The 19,713-nt window shown below is 39.0% G+C and overlaps 5 protein-coding genes across 5 annotated transcripts; 2 read left to right on the top strand and 3 right to left on the bottom strand. All coding sequences in view use genetic code 12, as the record gives it.

Annotated features, from left to right (window-relative positions):
* Positions 1-4,617: 4,617 nt before the first annotated feature.
* On the top strand, positions 4,618-7,104 carry UME6 (Zn(II)2Cys6 transcription factor UME6; the record flags this gene model as incomplete). The annotated part of the gene is made up of 1 exon (XM_051753091.1): positions 4,618-7,104. The coding sequence occupies one exon, from the start codon at positions 4,618-4,620 to the stop codon at positions 7,102-7,104; it is 2,487 nt and encodes an 828-aa protein (XP_051607860.1).
* A 958-nt stretch (positions 7,105-8,062) lies between these two features.
* Positions 8,063-10,774, bottom strand: KGF57_003648 (uncharacterized protein; the record flags this gene model as incomplete). The annotated part of the gene is made up of 1 exon (XM_051753090.1): positions 8,063-10,774. The coding sequence occupies one exon, from the start codon at positions 10,772-10,774 to the stop codon at positions 8,063-8,065; it is 2,712 nt and encodes a 903-aa protein (XP_051607859.1).
* A 964-nt stretch (positions 10,775-11,738) lies between these two features.
* KGF57_003647 (uncharacterized protein) lies at positions 11,739-13,904 on the top strand (the record flags this gene model as incomplete). The annotated part of the gene is made up of 1 exon (XM_051753088.1): positions 11,739-13,904. The coding sequence occupies one exon, from the start codon at positions 11,739-11,741 to the stop codon at positions 13,902-13,904; it is 2,166 nt and encodes a 721-aa protein (XP_051607858.1).
* A 157-nt stretch (positions 13,905-14,061) lies between these two features.
* On the bottom strand, positions 14,062-17,889 carry PHO81 (Pho81p; the record flags this gene model as incomplete). The annotated part of the gene is made up of 1 exon (XM_051753087.1): positions 14,062-17,889. One exon carries the CDS (start codon positions 17,887-17,889, stop codon positions 14,062-14,064), a length of 3,828 nt encoding a protein of 1,275 aa, XP_051607857.1.
* Positions 17,890-18,720: 831 nt separating this feature from the next.
* YRB1 (Ran GTPase-binding protein) lies at positions 18,721-19,395 on the bottom strand (the record flags this gene model as incomplete). The annotated part of the gene is made up of 1 exon (XM_051753086.1): positions 18,721-19,395. The coding sequence occupies one exon, from the start codon at positions 19,393-19,395 to the stop codon at positions 18,721-18,723; it is 675 nt and encodes a 224-aa protein (XP_051607856.1).
* Between the last annotated feature and the right edge of the window lie 318 nt (positions 19,396-19,713).

Here is a 19,713-nt window from a genome sequence, read left to right as displayed (position 1 = left end):
ATCACACCATTACCTTTTATGTTCTTAGGAATATAAAGGGCCTTTCCAAAATAGGCTGGTCTAGACTTTCCGGTAATTGTTGAAGGAAAGGCACTTAAGGATGTGCCATTTCGACGTTTTATGTTTCTTTTTCTTAGCGAGCGAGAAGTTGCTATTGGCAGCAAATCCACTGTGCCTGAACCCTGTGCTTCTTGGTTGTCATGACAACCGATTTTTTACGAGCTGTCAGACAAAAGGAGCAAAACAAATTAAAAAAATATAAAAAAAAAAACGATCAAGAGGGAATGGAAACCAGTAATTTTGAACTACAATCATCAACTTCCCCTCTACCTTACTTCCTGGAAGTGTAATAAAGCTCCAGCACAAATAGCGCTTTTGTGAGTAAAGCAAAAAGGACATAATTGACGAGGACGGGGATTGTGCTTTAACTTTCATGTATGTACACCTCTACGATAACTATCAGCTCCATTAATTTATCACTTAGTTTAAAGTGTGAAGTACACAGAAAGGGTCGTGGCGAGTAGCTCTATTTTGAATTCTAGGTTGCTCTGAACAAGCTTCATTGTCTGGGAATGCAACTGTTCTGTATTTACAGCTGTTACCATTATACATTGCGTCTCCTCCCAGTATCTTCCCATTATATATAACCACAATGCAGGACAAAGTTTCAGGCGAGAATTCAAGCATCTCGCCTTAGAAAATGGTGGTTGTATGTCTGTATTTCAATTTCATGCAGAGTGTGGAAATTGGAAAGTGTTTGCGCGCTAGAAACAAAAAAGTGAGAGAAATAATAAATCCAACTATTGCGGAAATAAAAGACGTAAATATAATAATCTTAAGAATCGTCACATGCACAGTCTTTGTTTCCCCAACTTTCTTTGCATAAGTTGAGTGGATGAAGGAAAAACTCACTTTGGAAGCTGCTTTCAAACGTTTGACAATTGAAGACTGTACTGTAGTTTGTGTGCACACTCAATTGTGGTGGTGCGGATAAATTGCCAAACTTACCTTATCTATTCGAAACCTCCAAATGTGCACCTCAATTATGATAAAGCATGCATGAGTCCGAGATAATTTGAACGGCGTTTTGAGCCAAAAAAAAATTCTACATGTCCAATCTTTCCATTGTTATCCCTCTCCAACGGGCCCACATTTGTATTTAACAATAGCAATTGTTTGAGCTAAAAAAAAAATAAAAATTAACCGCACAATAGCGGTCGGTGATGAAAACGTTTAGGCCCGAAAAGCTGGGTTTTGTGTTCTCTGACATAAAAAATTTAAGAAACAAAATAAAAAAAAAAAAATAGGCAAACAAGAACAATAGACAATATACAAAATGATTCTACTTTTGTCGTACGCACAATTTTTTGTCTTTGGTTATGCCCTAACAAGCCCTCAACTTGTGAATTTGCTCTTCCAGAAAGACAAAAACAAGAACAAGAACAACAACGTTTACTTTCAATTGCGTCATACTTTTTGTGGGATGGGCTCTTCCATGTTTGCGTTTGTATTGGGGGTAATCAGTGATGATCCACGAGGAGAGAACAACTTACTTCTCTCTTTGAGAACTCTTGCGTCGCCATTACCGCCCCCCTTGTGTCGCATTGAGCAGGCAGCTCCAGTTGAGCAATTAAATCGTACTCTTACAAAAAGGGCTGAAATAGCGCACTCATAACCATTTAGGCTTTATACCGTGCTTGAACCAAAATGTGGATTCCGCATTTACGAAACTAACTAAGCTTTGTCTTGTCTTGTCTTTTTTTTTTTTTATGACTGCAGTAGACAGTAAGACACATGTTTTCAATAAATCAGGAGATCGACGGTCTTGCACAAAATCTATTTCTACAAACCCTATACACATCTATTGAACCGACCATCAGCTGTGTAATGTTGGGAGAGCTTCAGGAGGTTCCACCAAACCACCTCTATCCAGTAGACGTTTATCCAACAGCAATGCTAGTAGGTATTGGTGTTGTATTTGTCTCACTCGTCAAGGACATGCCCCTCCTCCCCACAACTGGAGACAGATCTAGGACTTTAGGCAGGATTACCAAAAATAACCCTCAATTCATAAAGCCAATTTATTGCAAATGTCGGGTGTTGGACCCTTCTTTTTATCCACTACTTCCCGAACCGCAGTAACACCTTTAACAACTGCTTTAAACAGAAATTCGTTTTCCTTTTTTTCTCCTATTACCCCTCTTCGAATGTTTGTGCAGATAGGTGTAGCCCAGCAGATAAGAGGATGAGAGAATTGCCGCTTGGATTGCATAGATAAAGGGCCCTTGGTAAGCATTTGCTCGCCTCTATTCTTTACTATTCAATCGCCAGTTTGGATGGGTCGGGGGGGTGTAATCAAATCAAAGTAACTTACGTCTCTTCTAAACAATAAGTGCTAACCTTATTTGTGAACACAACTCAGTTGAAAAAAAAAAAAATAAAAGAAACTGCGCTTGTTCAAGTATGGGTCTTGCGCTGTCTCCACTTCGTGAGAGCCGCATAATCAGTAGGGTTTTTGTTTGAAGTGCAAAAATAAAACAATAGGACCAAGAAAAATTGTCTTTTCTATTCTGAGCAAAACTTTTTTTCATGCTGATACTCTTAAATTCGCCCTATCTATCCTGCTCCTCCCTCTAGCTTCACTAATTTTTTTTTTTCTCCTTTTTATTTTGTGTATATCTTTTGCTTGTATGCTATTTTCTTTTCTCAATTCGCTTCTCTTACGTTCAGGCTTCACACCAAAAGATAAAAACCAAAATAAAACAAAACAAAACAAAGCAAAAAAAGAAAAGAAAAGAAAAGAAACAGAGCACAATATAAGCCAGTATTTGCAGATATGCATAGCATAGCGGTTTACATTACTAAGCATGTGAGCATGTTGGCATATACAATAGCAAGTTACCAGTATATGGGCTGCTAACATACAATGAAGTTTTGTCCTTCTAACAAAAATATTCCATTATTGCTTCTGTACGACGTACTATTTTTACACTACACGTAATAACTACACAAAAGTGGAAGACAATCAGACACTAAAAAACTGTGTATGTGTGGGTGGATGTTAGAGAACTGAAAAATTTCCAGTAGATCCAAGGGCTCATGTCCACACTACTAAACTGAACTAAACTAAAATACTATATATATATACGGTAGCTTCCCAATGCTTGCAATTGGCAAGTTTTCAAAATTGACAAACCAGACGAAAGCGCCCACACACAGTTCAAGTTCATCGCACTAAATTGGACACAGTGGATAGTTCAATCGAAAGCGCACCAGGTACAACTCAACAATTGAATCACCATTAGGCATTGATTGAACGCTGAATGCATTGGGCACATATCTTGCCACCAACTACATATTTCAAATAGAACTACGAGCTCACCACCACCATAATCATACCTATCCACCGCACTACATACTTCAGTGCTAAGAAACATTCTGATTTCGTCCACTCTTTTTAACAAGCTCAACTTTCATAGCATACACTCCTTTTTATTACATAAACACACTTACTTCCACTTCAAAAGGCCGTCAAACGTCATAGCACCAACCTGATAGCACAATTGGGATTCAGACAAGACTCAGATATACTGTTGGTAAAAAAAAGTATTGCACAGAAAAGCTCCGTTCATTCACCCCTCCACAGATACATCACCACCCTGGCACAAAGAGCAGAGCAGAAATCTGAACCAACAACTCATTTTGGAAATTTCTTTTTTTTTTTTTTTTATTTTCAACTTTAAAGGGGCAACAAGCACAAAACTACCTTGTTTTTCCCCATTGACTACATATCGTGTGTTAGCGTGTGTTAGTGTGTATTAGTGTGTGCGTGTGTGTACGTGGGATCAACAAAGAAACTAAAGCCAACAATCAATCTGAGACACCGGCAGTGCACCAATTTCAACGGTTCGCCACAAAGAGGAACAAGCCACCCACACACTCAAAAAAATATTTGTACCACCAGGTCATCATCTCAGCCTGTCCTTGTACCATCATCCCCCCACCAAACACAGAGCTGTCTTTACTGCACTACCTTACGTCAATTGGCGCAACCAAAATTGATACCATTGTCTAACCAAAGAGTAGTTGAATTTTTGGAAGTAAAGTACAAGCAGATATCACCACAACAACATTTGATAACCATCTTCAACGTACTATTCACTGCCAGGCTTCATTTTTTTTGTTTCTTTGAGAGTTTCTTGTTGTTTAATAAAGGTATTACCCCATCGTAATCACCTTTTGTGATATCTTCAATTGACGCTTCGGAAATAACTTGAAAAAAAAAATTTTATTTTATTTTATTTTTTTATTTTTTGTCCCATCCGTTTTTATTTGTGCTGTTCAATTGTGTGTGTGTGTGTGTGTGTGTTTTTACAGTCGGATTTAACTTATTTCAGGTACAAACAGACACAAATAAAATAAATTAAAATAAAAAAAATTGGAGAAAGCTACCAAGTGATACCAAATAGTGGAGGAGCATACCATTCAATTATACACCGTCATTAATCATTTGAGTTACAGCATATAATCAACGCTGCGAGATCAAAGCATTCCACTTTACGTCGTCGGCTACCTCAAACAATTGCTTTATTTTATCGTTCTTGTATCCAGCAGCGTATGGTGCAGGACCAAATCACAGAGTCTGCGAAAACGTTATCATCATTAGCAGCAGACGATACTGTACTAGTGGATTCTTCGTCTCAAATAGATATGTCATCACCCATAAGAGCGTCGTCTCACAACAACGCCTTTCCAAATCAACTGCATAAGGTACTAGCTAATGAGTTTCAAAACATGCCTGAATCTGACAACGGTAATAACGATGAGTACGATGGTTCATTTCAAGACTTCAATCAGAGTCTGCTACTATATCAGCTAGCGCGACTTGAAAGTGCTTCAATTCCGTCTTATCCTCCACCAGCTCATACACATGGACTTCCAAATCCGCAATCCACTGGCATTCTATTGCCGCTGCCGCAATACTATCAGTACGGTTTTGGTCCAGAAACACCTCAATTCAATTTGAATGAACAACAATTATACGAAGCACAACACCAGCAGCAGCAGCAGCAGCAGCAACAACAACAACAACAACAACTACAAGCAAACCCCGATCAAAATCGGAGACTACCCTATCGAGACACAAGCACATCAATACTTGGGCAATCACACTTGAGAGTGCTAGCGGCAGACGGATCCTTGCCACAACAAGACTCACCGACGTCAGTAGACAATTTGGAAAGAGACAACAGCATCCCAAACACTACTGTTCAGGCCAGTTTCTTCCAAGATAATGATACTTCGGAAAGTTTGTTCGAAGATGACACGAGTCATCATGTACCACCTTCTGCAAACGATTCATCGATTATGTTTCTGAATATCCTTGATCCTAATCAATCAAGCGATGCTGTAAATGTTGCTGGCGAGTTTAATTTTTACAATGATCACAACGTCTTGAGCGCATCTACAGATTCACTTCCCAATTATAATAATGCGCCTGTTCGTTGGCATCTGTTTCAACACCCAAGTGTAAATAGAGACTTGACAAATTCACAATATTTTGACGTAGTGTCATCTGCACAGCGTCGTTTCCAAAGTGTCAACTGCCCACCTATTACACAAGGAAGTCAGTCATTGGCTGAACAGTCACTCATCACGTCCCAAAATCTACTGTCGTTGTCTACTCAAGATACTAAAGTTGACCCTTCAGCCACTCCAACATTTTCCGATATTTCGAGCTTCATATCGACTGCATCTGGACAGCAACCTATAAGCACTGGTGATTCCGCCATGGGTGTAGTTGACCCAAACTTTTCAAGTGATTCAATCCATGCTGGTGTCAATATGAACACGCCAATGCGCGCTTTACATAGTCCTTTAGCAAGTGCTATGATCAACTCAGCTTCAAGTCACAACAGAATCAGCAAAAAACCATCATTTTACAAATTGAAAACTCCATCCAAATTGAGCACAAGCAAGATGACAAGTGCAATTGCATCATTGTCAGCTAATACACCAAACACCCCCTTGACATCCACTTCAGGTTCAAATTTCGCATATGACTTATCAAAAGCAAGCATCGCCGCTGCTCCACAAAAGAATCAACCACATTTACAAGAAAGTGCTCCACTTGCAGAACAAAAGGTCCCGTACCTTGCAACACAAATTCAACCACAAGCTCAACAACAATTGCACTTGTTGAGGACTTATTCAAACGTGTCGCCAAGTATGGCCGTTAACTCAACTGGCCGTGCGAGCGTTTTGGCAACTCCAACAAGTGCAACCAGTAATCGGCCAAAAAGTGCCAACGTGTTTCGCCATGATTCTCGGCCGGCAAATTCCCCCGCCTCAATGGACATGGTATCTGCTGCCGCTTCACCTTTACTGCCTGATTTATTACAACGACAAGAGCTTTGGAAGAAGAACTACAGTTTAAACCATGCAAGAGAGCTTCGCCAGTCTTCAGTAGCCAAGAAAAGTTTGCGAAAGACAAAGAGTTTAAAAAATGTCCATGCATCAAGAACAGGAGCTGCATTTGAAATTCTAGATCCAATAGCAAGGCCAATGGAGACGAGCGAGCGAGGAGGAGAGCATCAGCTGAGACTGATTGGCCCATTTACGGATACACACTCCGATAACACTGGCAGAGACATTCTTTCTCATACCAACGACATCAACGAATTTGATAAACTGTCTGTTGGTAGGGAGAAGATACAGTTGTCTCAACGCAAATCAGGTAAAATCAGAAAGACAAAATCGACACCATTGTTGCCTCAGGCCGACACCAGGACTCCTCCCCCTTCTCGTGACCTCTCCAACAACGAAGAGCAACCAATGGCCAAGAAAAAATACACAAGAAGAAGGCTACTACCTCGGTCGAAGAAGGGCTGTTGGATATGTCGCATCAAGCATTTGAAATGCGACGAGATCCAGCCTTCGTGTGGAGCATGCCTACGATTTGGCTTGACTTGTGATTACAGTCCAACCAAGCCGGACTATGTGACTAATAAGGAGTTGAGACAACAAAAATTAAGTGAAATGAGTGAGACTAGGAAGCAGAATCAAGCGTTGGAGAAAAAAACACACAAGGACGAGAAGAGATAGAGCTAGGTATCATTGGAGACGGATATTATTACCGCAACCAACCTAGTGGAGTGACCTTTTCTTCTCCACTTTTGGCTTTTGCCATTCGGTTGTCAACATTTTTTTCCAAATGGAGCGCCACCATATTTAAAATTACTATTCAGTTCTTGTGCATATGTACTTTTTTGGGACAATTTTTTCTTTTCTTTTCTTTTTTTCATACTAATCACGCTTTGAGTGAGAGAGTGTTAATTCAATACTATTCTTTAATCAAAACTATTCTAGACATATATATATTACGTTGAGAAAATATACATATAATTCAGAGGAATATAGTTGAAGCAGTAAGAATTTTCCAGGGCCAGCTCGTAATTGCTTGTGAGGTAAAATCCCCGAAACCGCTTTTGTGGTTTCTCAACAAAATGACAATTTTCCGTAAACCACGTGCACGGGGGAGGGGGTAACTTAAAGGGAAGTTTGTACGACGTGTATACAATCGTTTTTGTAATGGAAAGTGATGCCGGCACAAAACAAAGATGGAAACGGAGTCAAGCTATTTCAGTGTTGATAGTTTCTCCGTCATCTAAATGGTCTAAACGCCGACCTGTACGGCATTTTTTTAAGTTTAAAAGATTGTAATAATTTTAGATTTAGACGATGTAAGGTCCAATTTGGGTTAATCCGGAAACAAAACTTCTCATTTGTTTTTGTACATCAATAAACAAACAATTATTATTGGAGGGGGGAGACTGTATGTTGAATGTACAGGCATCTTTTGTGAAACTGTTCAGACGACAAGGAGCGAAATCTGTGGCTGAGAGTGTAACATCCTGCTCAGAACGATACATACGAGAAACGCAGTCAGCATTGCGGTAATTACGAGTGCTTCTAGAAACAGCAGATTACACTCACAAGACTTTTGTTACTCCGTTGGTACATTTTATTAATATTCTATTAAACCGTTACTCGTAATTAGACATTACTCCCACTCGCTTACTGAAAGAACTTTATTGACGACAACCTCAGTCTCAGACTCAGTCGAGGAAATGATTGTCGCATCATTGTTAAAACGGCCATTTTCCAAAATGTTTTGAACGTCGCCTCGATACTCAACGATTGAAACCACGTTACCGGTGAACCCGACCCATGGCCCATTCAAAGGATCAATCAATGGCGGGTACGTGTAGTCGGTAAATTGCTCTCTTTCCTCATCAATTGTCGATTTCCGTCGCGAGAGCTTCTTCTTTGACCCAACTGTGTCTTCATCCACACCTTCATGTGTGGAGCTGTGTTCACCATCGTCAGCATTCAATAGTGACGATTCGTCCAATGGTCCATCTCCGTCGTTCACCAAAAGGGGAACACTTTCTCCTACTTGTCCTTCTTCATCTTCCAATATAGCCGAGGTTGATCCCTGTTCACCTTGACTGTCACCTGAGTTAAACAGTTGATCATCGTTTTCAAACAACTTGTTGAAATCATATGGGTTCAAAATAGCTCTCAACGCAATGAAATCACACAATGGCACATAATTCTTTTCGAAATTGTACAACACACCAAGGGTAATGAATATCAATGGCGTGCACAACAACGACAACAAAATTGCACTATCCAAGGCCAATGTCCCACACATGAACAATTGGAAAATTATCAATCCCAAAATCACACGACGAAAGACAATTGGCCATATCTTACCAGTGGAGTGAGAGGGGTGAACAAAATTGTAAACCAATTGGTACTTGTAAACAAACAAGCCAATGATGAAATAAACCAACCCGCAAGTGACAATTTTGGTGGAAACTACCGAGTATATCAAAATAATCATGAAAATCATGAGATGTTGTGGCAAATTGATTCCAAAATCAAGAATCTGTGGGGTGTAGTAGTATGACCGATAGTCTCTGGCAGTCTTTAGGATAAACGATTTCAAGAAAAAGAGCTTACCAATGACATTCAACTGGAAAAGGTCTCCAACTTGCAACAACTTAAATGGAAACATCGTCAACCCTTGCAACAAGATTAAATCAACATAAAACAACGACATGCGCCTCAAGGATGTTGCGAGTTGAGTCGCAATTTTCGTTGTGTCACTGATGTACGACATATAATCCCAAAAAGTACCAGCGGCAACATAGATCAAAAACAAGTTGAAAAAGATGAAAAAGAAATTCTTTGACAAGGTTGATAATTCGAGTTCACTGTTGGAAGAATACCCTTGGAATCGAGACAAGTACCGGTAAAAATATGGAAACAGAATGTTCAACAAGGTAAACAACAATGGTGGAAGGATACCAGTGACGAATGTTGTCAACCATTTGGATTTCCCAATGAAATGGCCAAGCGCTGGCCAAAACTTGGTGATTGTTTTCAAATCTAGCAAAGAAGTCAATGGAACAACTAGGAAAATGATGAATGCATAACTCAAAATTATCAAAAACGTAATCATATAAGACTTGACAAGCTTTTCATTGTATTGTAATTTGAAACTTCCCCATATGATGTCTTGTGGTGCTGGCGCCAAACTCACAATCAACTTGTATACACGAGGATCCAAGATTGCTTGAGCTGCCATTTGGGCTGATGCAACTGAGTCCATAGTGATAAACGCTGACGGAATAACTCTAAACTCTGGATACTGTTTTGCATCAATAGTTGTTGATTCTGGGTCAAATTTACCTTGAATTGTCCGTATGGTTTGATCGAGCTCAACAAGCTGCTTAGACAATTGGTCAATTTGTTCTTTAGCTTTTTCATTGTCCAAAGGTTCGTTCCAATCAGGGTTAACAGCAGGCATACGTTGTTGATTATAAATGTTGATGTCCATCTTGTATTCATTTGCATATGCGTATTCAAGCTGTCTAATCAACTTCTTCCTTTCTTCAAATTTAGTTTCAAGTGGCGTCCAGTCATAAATCAACTTCACATCCATAACTCTTCCAATACCCAAGTCTTCAATAAATCTTTTGATTCTGTCTCGACTAAGCAATTTTTTCGGTATTCCATCTAAACGAATAGTTCTATCTGTTATGGAGTTTTGAGAAGCTAGGTATCTCTGTCTGGTTTTCAACACTTTGTCGGTATACTCGTACAAGTAGAAAAACACAACCACTGAAAACAAGTATGTGAAGATCGGATAAACCCACAAAAATATCGGGAAATCTTCATGAAAGTCAGGATTCTTTGGTTTCGCCAATAAGCTTATGCTTTCTTTGTCATAGTTCCCAGTGAAGTAGTACCGTATTGGACTCAATATGGCAACTGAAAATACAGCCAACACGAAAAAAATCTTGATCCCCATTTTGAAAAAGGACAAGTAAACATAGCAATCAAGTCCTGAATAAGACAACACCTCATCGTCTGACAATTTATAAACCACTTTGATCCAGCCAAAAAGATTATTTGGTAACGGTTTCAACATGTCCTTTGCTTGCTGTCGTAATGTTCGAACAGCATAAATATGGGGCCATCTGTATCTCATTATGCAAAATAGTAGAAATAGTAGGGTACCTGAAGTGAGGGTTAGAAACAATTGCGCTTCAAAGACTCTTTGCGGACCAACTGAGTGAATCGGTTCAGGGCTCCCCTTGTTTTCGTGTGGATTTTTGCTCCCATTTGGGAAATCATCTCCAATGTTTGATGGCCCATCTCCTATAACTTGCCACGCAATCTGAACGTTATCAAGAATAGACATGTGTGGAGATACTTGTAGTCTAGTATATTTCGACTTCAGTAAGTGTTGGTGGAGTTTTTCTGTGTTGTGTTGTGTTGTGATGTTTTGTTTTGTTTTGTTTTGTTTTGGTCTGTCTGTCTGTCTGTCTGTCTGTTTGTCACGCTATAAAATTACGCATTATATACATTGCAGTCAATACACAACGCAAAATGCAATACTATCTCTTACGCTTTTCAATCTCAAGAAATATTACTACGTCGTTCTTTAGTAGCCCCAAATCTATTGTGTCTCATAGTAAGGCATAAATCTATGACATGAAAGAAAGAGCAGTAATTGAAAGGGTGTGCACAATTGGCCCCAAAGCAACATCTTCCTGCCAATCAATACTGCATATAATCATGCCAAATTATTACGACGCGATTATTTTTACTTTTTAATTCTTTTATTTTTTTTTATTGTATTCATCAAAGATAAAGCAGAGAGATACCACAACCCTTTTTTTTGTATTGGGAAACTTTGAACTATGAATGAACATATGCCTGAGAATCAAAAATAGATTGCTTTTGTCAGGAAATTTTCTTCAGTTTTGTTAACTAGTTGAATGTGAATTTTATGTCATTTGGTAGCACCATGTCTAGTCGTGTGCTTTAGCTCTAAATTATTCTAGGCAATGAGCCGCATTTAACGCGGCGTTTCGAAATACAGAACTTTTTTTCTTTTGCCTCGGCTGTTAAATCCGCACGACCTTTTCTGCGGTTTCCCTTTCAAAGTAAGGCAAATTGAAAAGAATATGCAACTTATATAACCTATATCAAAAGCGACACTCCTGATAGTATCCACAAAAACACTAGCACCTCAGTATATTTAAATACCACCTGATATCATTAGCTAGGAAGGAAGAGTTGGCTGTAACCAGCGAGAAGGATATTTACAAGAAGTAGTACGTCCAATTCGTTTTGCTTGGCTAGCTTGCTCACAGCTGGACATGTCTAGAATATCAAGTTCTTCTTCAGCACAAAGAGACGAAAATTATGCTACTTATTCTCCAACTTTCTCGCCCCCTCCTAGAGCATCCACCACCAGTCTCTCATTTGCATCCATCACAGCACTACCGACACCAGAACGGGATTATTTTGATGAGGAGATTTCATTAGTGTTGATCAATAGTGATTCACAAGAATGTAACGAGAACTTTTCAATTTTCATCAAATGCATAGTTGACAATATCTACAATAACACCGGATCCAAACCGACATATGAAAGTTTATCATTATACGCATTGAAGCTATTGACGCTGAATTTATTTGTGAAGAATTTCAAGTTTTGCATTGGTAAGATATTGGCTTTTTTGGAGACGTTTACAACAGTCACAAATTATAGATTAGAGTTTACTGAAGATGGCAACAGCGAAAGTGACTGGGAAGTTAATGATCAAGTGGCTTACGAAGCTGAATGCTTGAAGGAGTTTTTGTGTATAACATTGCTTCTTTTACTCAAGCTTAAAAACACATCAAATGATCAAGAATTTATTGATGATTCAAGCGATATACTGAGCGCATCCTCGGCAACCTCAAATTCATTGGATTTAGTCAATTGTGAAAATGTGTTCAAAACATTGGAGCAGTGTCGTTTTGTGTTTATAATGTCGCAATTTATTTCAACTCAAATCAAAGCCGTGGCGAAGGACGAATCTTCGTTTGTCATTTTGAAATTTGGTTGTGATATCATTTTCGAGTACTTTTACTATGTTGAAGTATTGTCACCAACGGAGTTTACGGACTTGACGTTTAATAACAACGAAGTCATTGTCAATATCATAAAACACCTTTTATCATCTGAGGGATTCAACAATTACGATTTGGAAAATGGTGACGATTTCCACAATGAAGCCAGACTTGTTGCTTATGAAGAATTGAAACTATTGTTACTTATTAATGAGCAATTTTTGATGAGTTCATACTCACGACATGATCATTCGAACAAAGTATTTGAGGAATTGATTCATAATGACAATAACACCAAAAGTAATGTAAATAATATTGTTGGCTTTATCAATTTGTTGATTTATCATTTGAATCGTGAAGAGTCACAGATAATCATTTTGTTGATTTTGAAGTTCCTTTACCTTGTGTTCACAACTTCATTTACGGCTAAATTGATTTACCGAAACGATTTAAAAATATTGCTAGATATTTTCATAAGAGAATTGGATAATTTGCAACACAAGGATAATATTTTGATTGTGACGTATTTGAGAGTGTTGTATCCTATATTGATGTTTTCTGAACTTAATGAATGCGGTGGATACAAATCACAACAGCTTTACAATGTGCTCAGCAATATTGTGGTGAACTCGGGACCAAAGCTGGCCGATGATTCCAGTGAGGGCAAAATCATTATGGATTTAGCTATAAAGTGCATGGATGTCAAATGGTTAAAGAACTCAATGTCGCCACACAAAGCCAAACATAATTCTACTAGTGGTGATGGAAACAGCTCTCAATTTGAAAAGGAAAAGAACAACTCGCCAGAAATTACTTCCCCAGAAGATTTGAAATCAATTGACCGAGATTCATCCAGACTATTCACTCGTATAGCCTCGGTCCGCTCATCGAGTCGTAGTGACTATCATAAGCACACCACACAACACAATTTCTTGGAGAGGAAAAACAGCGAAAAGTTGAATTCATCAAAAACACGCGAAGAAGGTCAAGCTACTTCGCCGTCGATATTCATGGACAATAATAATAATGTATTTTTGACTGACTTTGACAAAATTTGTACAATTGGCGACAAGAGTGGTAAATCATCAACACTAACGGGTTTAGATTTGAATGGTTTACCCGCTAAGGCAAAAAACAAGAAGGCCAATAACATCAATGGTCACGGAGGCGGTGGTGCTAGTGATAGCAGCAATGACAATGGATTTGAATTTCGCGATGCAAATATCTTGGACTTGCCTAATGAGTATCTATTGTCTAAGCCATTGCCTAAATTGCCCATCCCAGAAAAACGACAACGAAATCTTTATCAAAACACAACACTTGCATCATCGTCTAGTTCTCTCGATTCTAATTCGTCGATTAAGCAAAAGGCATTGAGGAAGAAGGCGCCCCCGCCCCCTCCTCCGCCTCCAAGACGAAGAAGATAAAGAGCAAAGTTACGAATTTGTTTGGATTTTGACAACCTTGTTGGTCCTCTACATTTATCTATGTACCGCCTCCCACTTTAACTAATATCTAATGCATTGATGATCTATAAAAGTATATGAAGAAGAAATAAAAAGAAACAAAAATGTCCATTATTCTTTACATTGTTATATCTTGTTTAAAACTAAGCACATCATCAAATCTCAACCCATTGATCTCAGTCTTTGTATAAGAGTCCAACTCACGCTTCAAAGTCTCTTCTTCTTCTTCTTCTTCTTCTTGCACATCATCTTGGTCGTTGGTGGTATCACTCGACGCAACCAAAATTAGCCCTCTGCTACGTATCAATGGGATCAACTTCGGTACGAGATTTAGCAAGTGGATTGAGGTGATTAAACCAAACAAGTTGTTGTTCACGGTAAAATTGACTGCTTCTTTAATCGACCTGATTATGAGTTCTTGGTAATTGTTCAATTCTGAGGAGGATGAAGTTGAAGTCGTGTATGATTTGGTATTGTTTGTGGCGTTTGTGGTGGTGGTCGTGTTGGTGATGGATCTGCTGCGAGCTTGGGCTCTTTCGTCAATCAATAAACCATTTGTGGATCGTTGTTCAAATCGCTTTAGGGAACTATTATAAGTGATTCCGTTCATTATCAAAAATACTGGGAAATTTGGTTGTTTCCAATTCAATATTTTACAAATTAGTGAATTTGAAGAAAGGAGAATGATTGACCGCGACAGTTGATCGACATCTTTGGACTTGAACGGTTTAATATGGTTGAAAACATCATTCAATGTGAAATCGATAAAATTGTTCAAGTTTTTCTGAATGTTTCCAACAAATGGCAACACCTCCAACTCGTAAAACGACGGGAAAATCAACTCCAAATTCAAATTGATCTCGGGACTCAAGATTTCCAAAACAATATCCAATGGCAAGTAGATGATGCGCAACAACTTCTTGATCAAACTTATATCCTTGACTGTCATATTTGACAAATCGTTAATGACTTTGGAGTAGTCAAACAAATCATTCGTTATCGAGCTTAATTGTTCAAGCGACAAGTTTGGCAAATAAAGATCAATGTTTTCGGTAATGGCAATCGACCAATGTGGACATACAACTGGAGTGCCATCGTTCAAAAGACACACTCTGATTCGCAAGTATTCTCCTGAAAGTGAAGTAGCAGTCACAATCGACGATGATGATGAGAGATACTCATGCTGTGCTGGTGCTCCAGGAGGACGCGCAATTGCACCAGAGCTTTGGTTCAACCCACTGGCATTGATAGCAGCATTGGCATTGGGAGACAAGAAATTATTTGGAGATAGCCCACCGGCTGCATTCAACTTCAAAGTTTGTTTGTTCTTGACAATGCTAGTTGATGACTTCCAATACGTGTCAAATTTAGTAGTTTCAAGCACCGTTCCCGAAAATGGGAAAATGATCTGATAATTGAACTTCAATTGACCGATATTTCTCAACCTCAAATCAAACAATGGCAACTCAGTCGAACTGATTTCAGGGGAAGTAGTATCAATATGCGAAAACGACAACGCCGTAGTCTTTGCAATCAATCTAGTCCCAAACTTGGGGAATATCTCAAAATCAATACGAAATTCATTCAATGAATCAACGTCAGTTTGGAAAACACAATTGTTATTATTAACACCACCTTGATGGTTCTTGTCCTCTAAGGGCAACAAGATGTTTCTAGGGACAATGTCCGATATGTTTGAAGTCAAGGTAATCCTGCCCGGTTTCAAATCAGTAATTGAGTTGAACAAATTGATAAATGACAGATCGTCATGGGGGAAAATCAACTCAATCAAGACTTTTTGTTCCAAGAAATTGTGGCCATATCTTCTCAATGGTAAAATAGGCGGTGGCAATTGTAAATCAGGGATACTGTCAGCATTGTTTTTATCCAAGGACCCACTATCTTCGGAATCATCATTGACATCAGCTATACGCATGGGGTCGTTTTGAATAGACATGATTTTACTCGATTCAATACTTAATTGGTCATTGTCCAATTGCGTATCCATATCCTGGTGGTAGCTAAGCAATTCATTAATGACACCGACATGCCCTTCAACCACACAGTAATACAACACATTGAACCCGTCCTCGTCCACTATATCCAACTTGGCACCAAACTTGACCAATTCTTGTGTGGTTTTGACATGCCCTTCAGCAGCAGCATAAAATATCGGCGTCCACTTGTTGAACCCATCGGTTTTATTGATTTCCGCACCATATTTAATCAACAAGGTTATCAATTTATAATGTCCCTCACGTGCAACCACATGCAATGGAAGTAACCCTTCCACATCTTGCTCGTTGACCAACACGCTCACCAAGTCGGATGATTTTTCATTTGACAATAAGTACTCCAAAATCTTGTAATCACCAAACTTGCAAGCATAGTTTATTGGCAAATACTGAAGTGTCTCTTTTTTAGTCTTTGGATGGGGATTCGATCCAAATTGCACCAATTTCTTGATGACGCTTAAATGTCCATGTTTGATAGCTAGTAACAATGCAGACATTGAATCATTATCGAGATCGTCGATATGGCTGTCTGGGAATGCTGGAATAATGATATCCAATAAATCATTTCTATTGTTTTGTGCAGCGTAATGAAGACAAGTACGGCCATTGAAATCGCGTCGCTTTAGCAAATTGCAAACTTCTTGTTGCGGATAGTTTTTCATAATATACTCAACTATGAATACTCTTGAATGATTAATGGAGTCGTTTGAGTTTACAACCTTGACACCATTGTTTATGACTACATGACTCTCATTTTGAGTTGATGCTGGGGGCATGGAACAACATTCATGGAAAACTGTCTTGTTGTTGTTGAAGTCATCATTGACAAAAGTGAAGTCAATATCGAAATTGATAAGCTTCAAAAATGACTCCAAAAATGAATCTGATATTTTGAGATTGGTGATTGACAATAAGAAAATCTTTGACGCTTTATATCTTACTGTTGTATGGAACGGTTCATTGGGCAACAATGGTGCACCATTAAGTTTCTCTACCCAACGAGCAAGTAATGATAAATCTGGATCCTTGATGGTTGCAACATTGACAAAACTGGAATACAATTCATCAACTTCAGTATTGTCGGTTGACGAAATCAGAATAGACGACAATCGAGGAGTTGGATTTTGTGATGGCAAGATATTATTGTCAGCAGTTAATGGAGGAACTACTTCTTCGCGTTGTGACATTTCAGAATCAACCGACGATGCATTGTGACCACTATAGTTGGCCAAACAGGAGTAGTCTCCGTCCATTATACTCTCTATGTCAAACAATGACTGAGTCACCAAGTCACTCAACTCATTGATTTCGTTTTTATGAAACACTGGTTGTACACTAACTGCAGTACTAATAAACAACTCTTTTGTATGTGACTTTGATCTCTTGTCCCATTTCTTCACCACTTTGGAGAACCCAGTCTCATTAAGCTCTATAAATTGCTGCAACCGGATCAAATCTTGATGGATCTTCTTGAAGTTTTGATACAAATTGAGAAACGAAATGGAGTTTCTAAAATTTAAATAGGCAGCTGAATCGATATTGGCAGTTGTTCCATCATGTGAATGTTGACGAAGAAATGCGTTTGACTTGGCAAAGAGCTCGTCTCTTTTCAAAACTAGCAAATTCAAATTTATTGCCAAATTGGCTTGTTTCTCAAGATAGAACGAATTGACTTTATCCAACTCTCTTTCAACACGAAAGAAAAAGGTGGCTTTATTCTCCTTCAAGGATTGTTGTATCTCGGAAATTGACAGGCTACCATTAGTGGAACTAACACCTGCAATTACTGAACTGACTGAGTTTGCACTAGATCTACTAGTGGGGATAGCTAATTGCTTGATCAACTTCTTCAAAGCCTTGTAATCAATAAAGTGACCTGAATATTCCGGTAGTTCCAACTGTCTCGACGCGAGATATTTACCAAACTTCATGTTTCCTTGGGGGGTGTTTGTTGATGATGCAAAACCGGAAAAGTGAACAGTCTGATCTCAATCAAAAGAGGGGGGTTATGGGTGGTGAGCTGTGTTTATCGACAAGAATTCATCTTTTAAAAAGTAGTGGAAAACTTTATACAAAGACTATTTATCTCTGTTTACTCAAAACAAATCCCCTTTGTGTCAGTATGAAAATTTGTTCGCTCTATTTTGCGCAGACACGTGGGGGGGGGGAGGGGGCCATAGAGAAAACAACACGCAAAGTACGTCACAAGGTTATCTACTCAAGTACCACTCTATGCCCTTATTCTTACAAGGACTCAAATCAAGACAAGGCTATCGACAAGTTGCTGAGTTTTTGTCTTCCAACTCTTTGTCAACTCTTTTCTGTGGCTACTCCAGGGCACACACAAACACTTTCTTGATGTAACCAAATTCAAAAATCCCATCGCGACTTGTTGGGCCCGTTCAACCTTCACAAGAGCATGATGGCATCGTGTAGCATTCTTAATCAGATAGAGATTCAAATAGTTGGGCACCAGAGCTTTTCCTGCAAGAAGTAGTCTTTGTCCCTTTTGCTGCAGCTTCTCAATCCTTCTTTATCTCTAAAGGGTTATTGGAACAACACACGTACGCCTAGGGTGAAACCAAGAAGTAAACATTCCTTTACTTTGAATGCAGCTACCGCACATCACAGTCACCAGCTTTGAAAAGTGCTCTACAAATACCAAACCCATACTCGAGCAAGCGCAACACATTTCCATCCTCACCTTTGTATTCAAAACTATATGCAATTTATCTACTTAGCACCAGCTCTCCAACACACCCTCAATTGGACTTACTTTCAGCTTGCGCTTTTTCAAAATGTTCCTTAAACAAATCGGCATTCTCCTTATTTCCAAATCTAATAGCCAAAGTCTGAGCTTCAGGTTCACCTTCAGAAACATCAGCAGTCACAGTATACACCCATGATCTATCGGATCCAATGTTAGGCTTCAACTCATAATCCGATTGGATCAAATGATTAGCACAGATCTTCAAAGTCTTGTCTCTTCTCATCAAGATTCTCGTCTTGCCCGTAGTCTTGTGTTTCAAAAACTTGACATCTCCAGTACCTCTTTCCTTCCATTCCTTGGTATCGGCATGGAAACGGAAAAGTTTGGCACGCACTTTGTATACGACATCTTCGTCCTCTTCGTTGGTCTTGACCTCGACTTTCTTGTCCAAGTGGACAACTGGGGTGAATTCGACATCTGGTTCTTCTTCATCCGCAGCACCAGCGTCTTTGTCATCACCATCGGCATCAGTAGCAGCAGATTTCTTATCGTCTTCATGCTTGTCCTTTTTGCCGTCGTCGGATTTGGAAACTCCATTGTCCTTGCTGTCCTGTGGGTTTTCATCCTTCTTTTCCTTCTTGGCTCCAAACATGGAGAATACATTAGAAGTAGGTGGTTTGGGGATTGAGTTGTCCTCTGATGTAGGTTTCGTTTCTTCGGCTGACATTATAAGTGTATGATTTACGGCGTGTTTGATCCAAGGTTTGAAGTGTGTGTGTATATATGTTTAGATTTTGGATCAAAAAGTACTTTACGATTTCATTAGAAATAAAAAAAAAATTTTTTTTTCTTCTTGTTTCTCTGTGTATTCAATCTGTGGCACTTTCTGCTTTCGTTCCAGTCACAAGAGCAACACCAACAGCGATTGCACATCGCCCACCAATGACAAGCTCATCACTCACTTTCTGTCTCTCTCTCTCTCTCTCTCTCTCTCTCTCTATCAAGATTGCTTCAAATACTCTATCTAAATATAAATATAAATATA

Source organism: Candida theae, assembly GCF_024610275.1.
Source record: "Candida theae strain CBS 12239 chromosome Unknown scaffold8, whole genome shotgun sequence".
In the NCBI taxonomy this organism is placed as follows: domain Eukaryota; kingdom Fungi; phylum Ascomycota; class Pichiomycetes; order Serinales; family Debaryomycetaceae; genus Lodderomyces; species Lodderomyces theae.
This window is presented reverse-complemented; position numbering and strand designations above follow the sequence as displayed.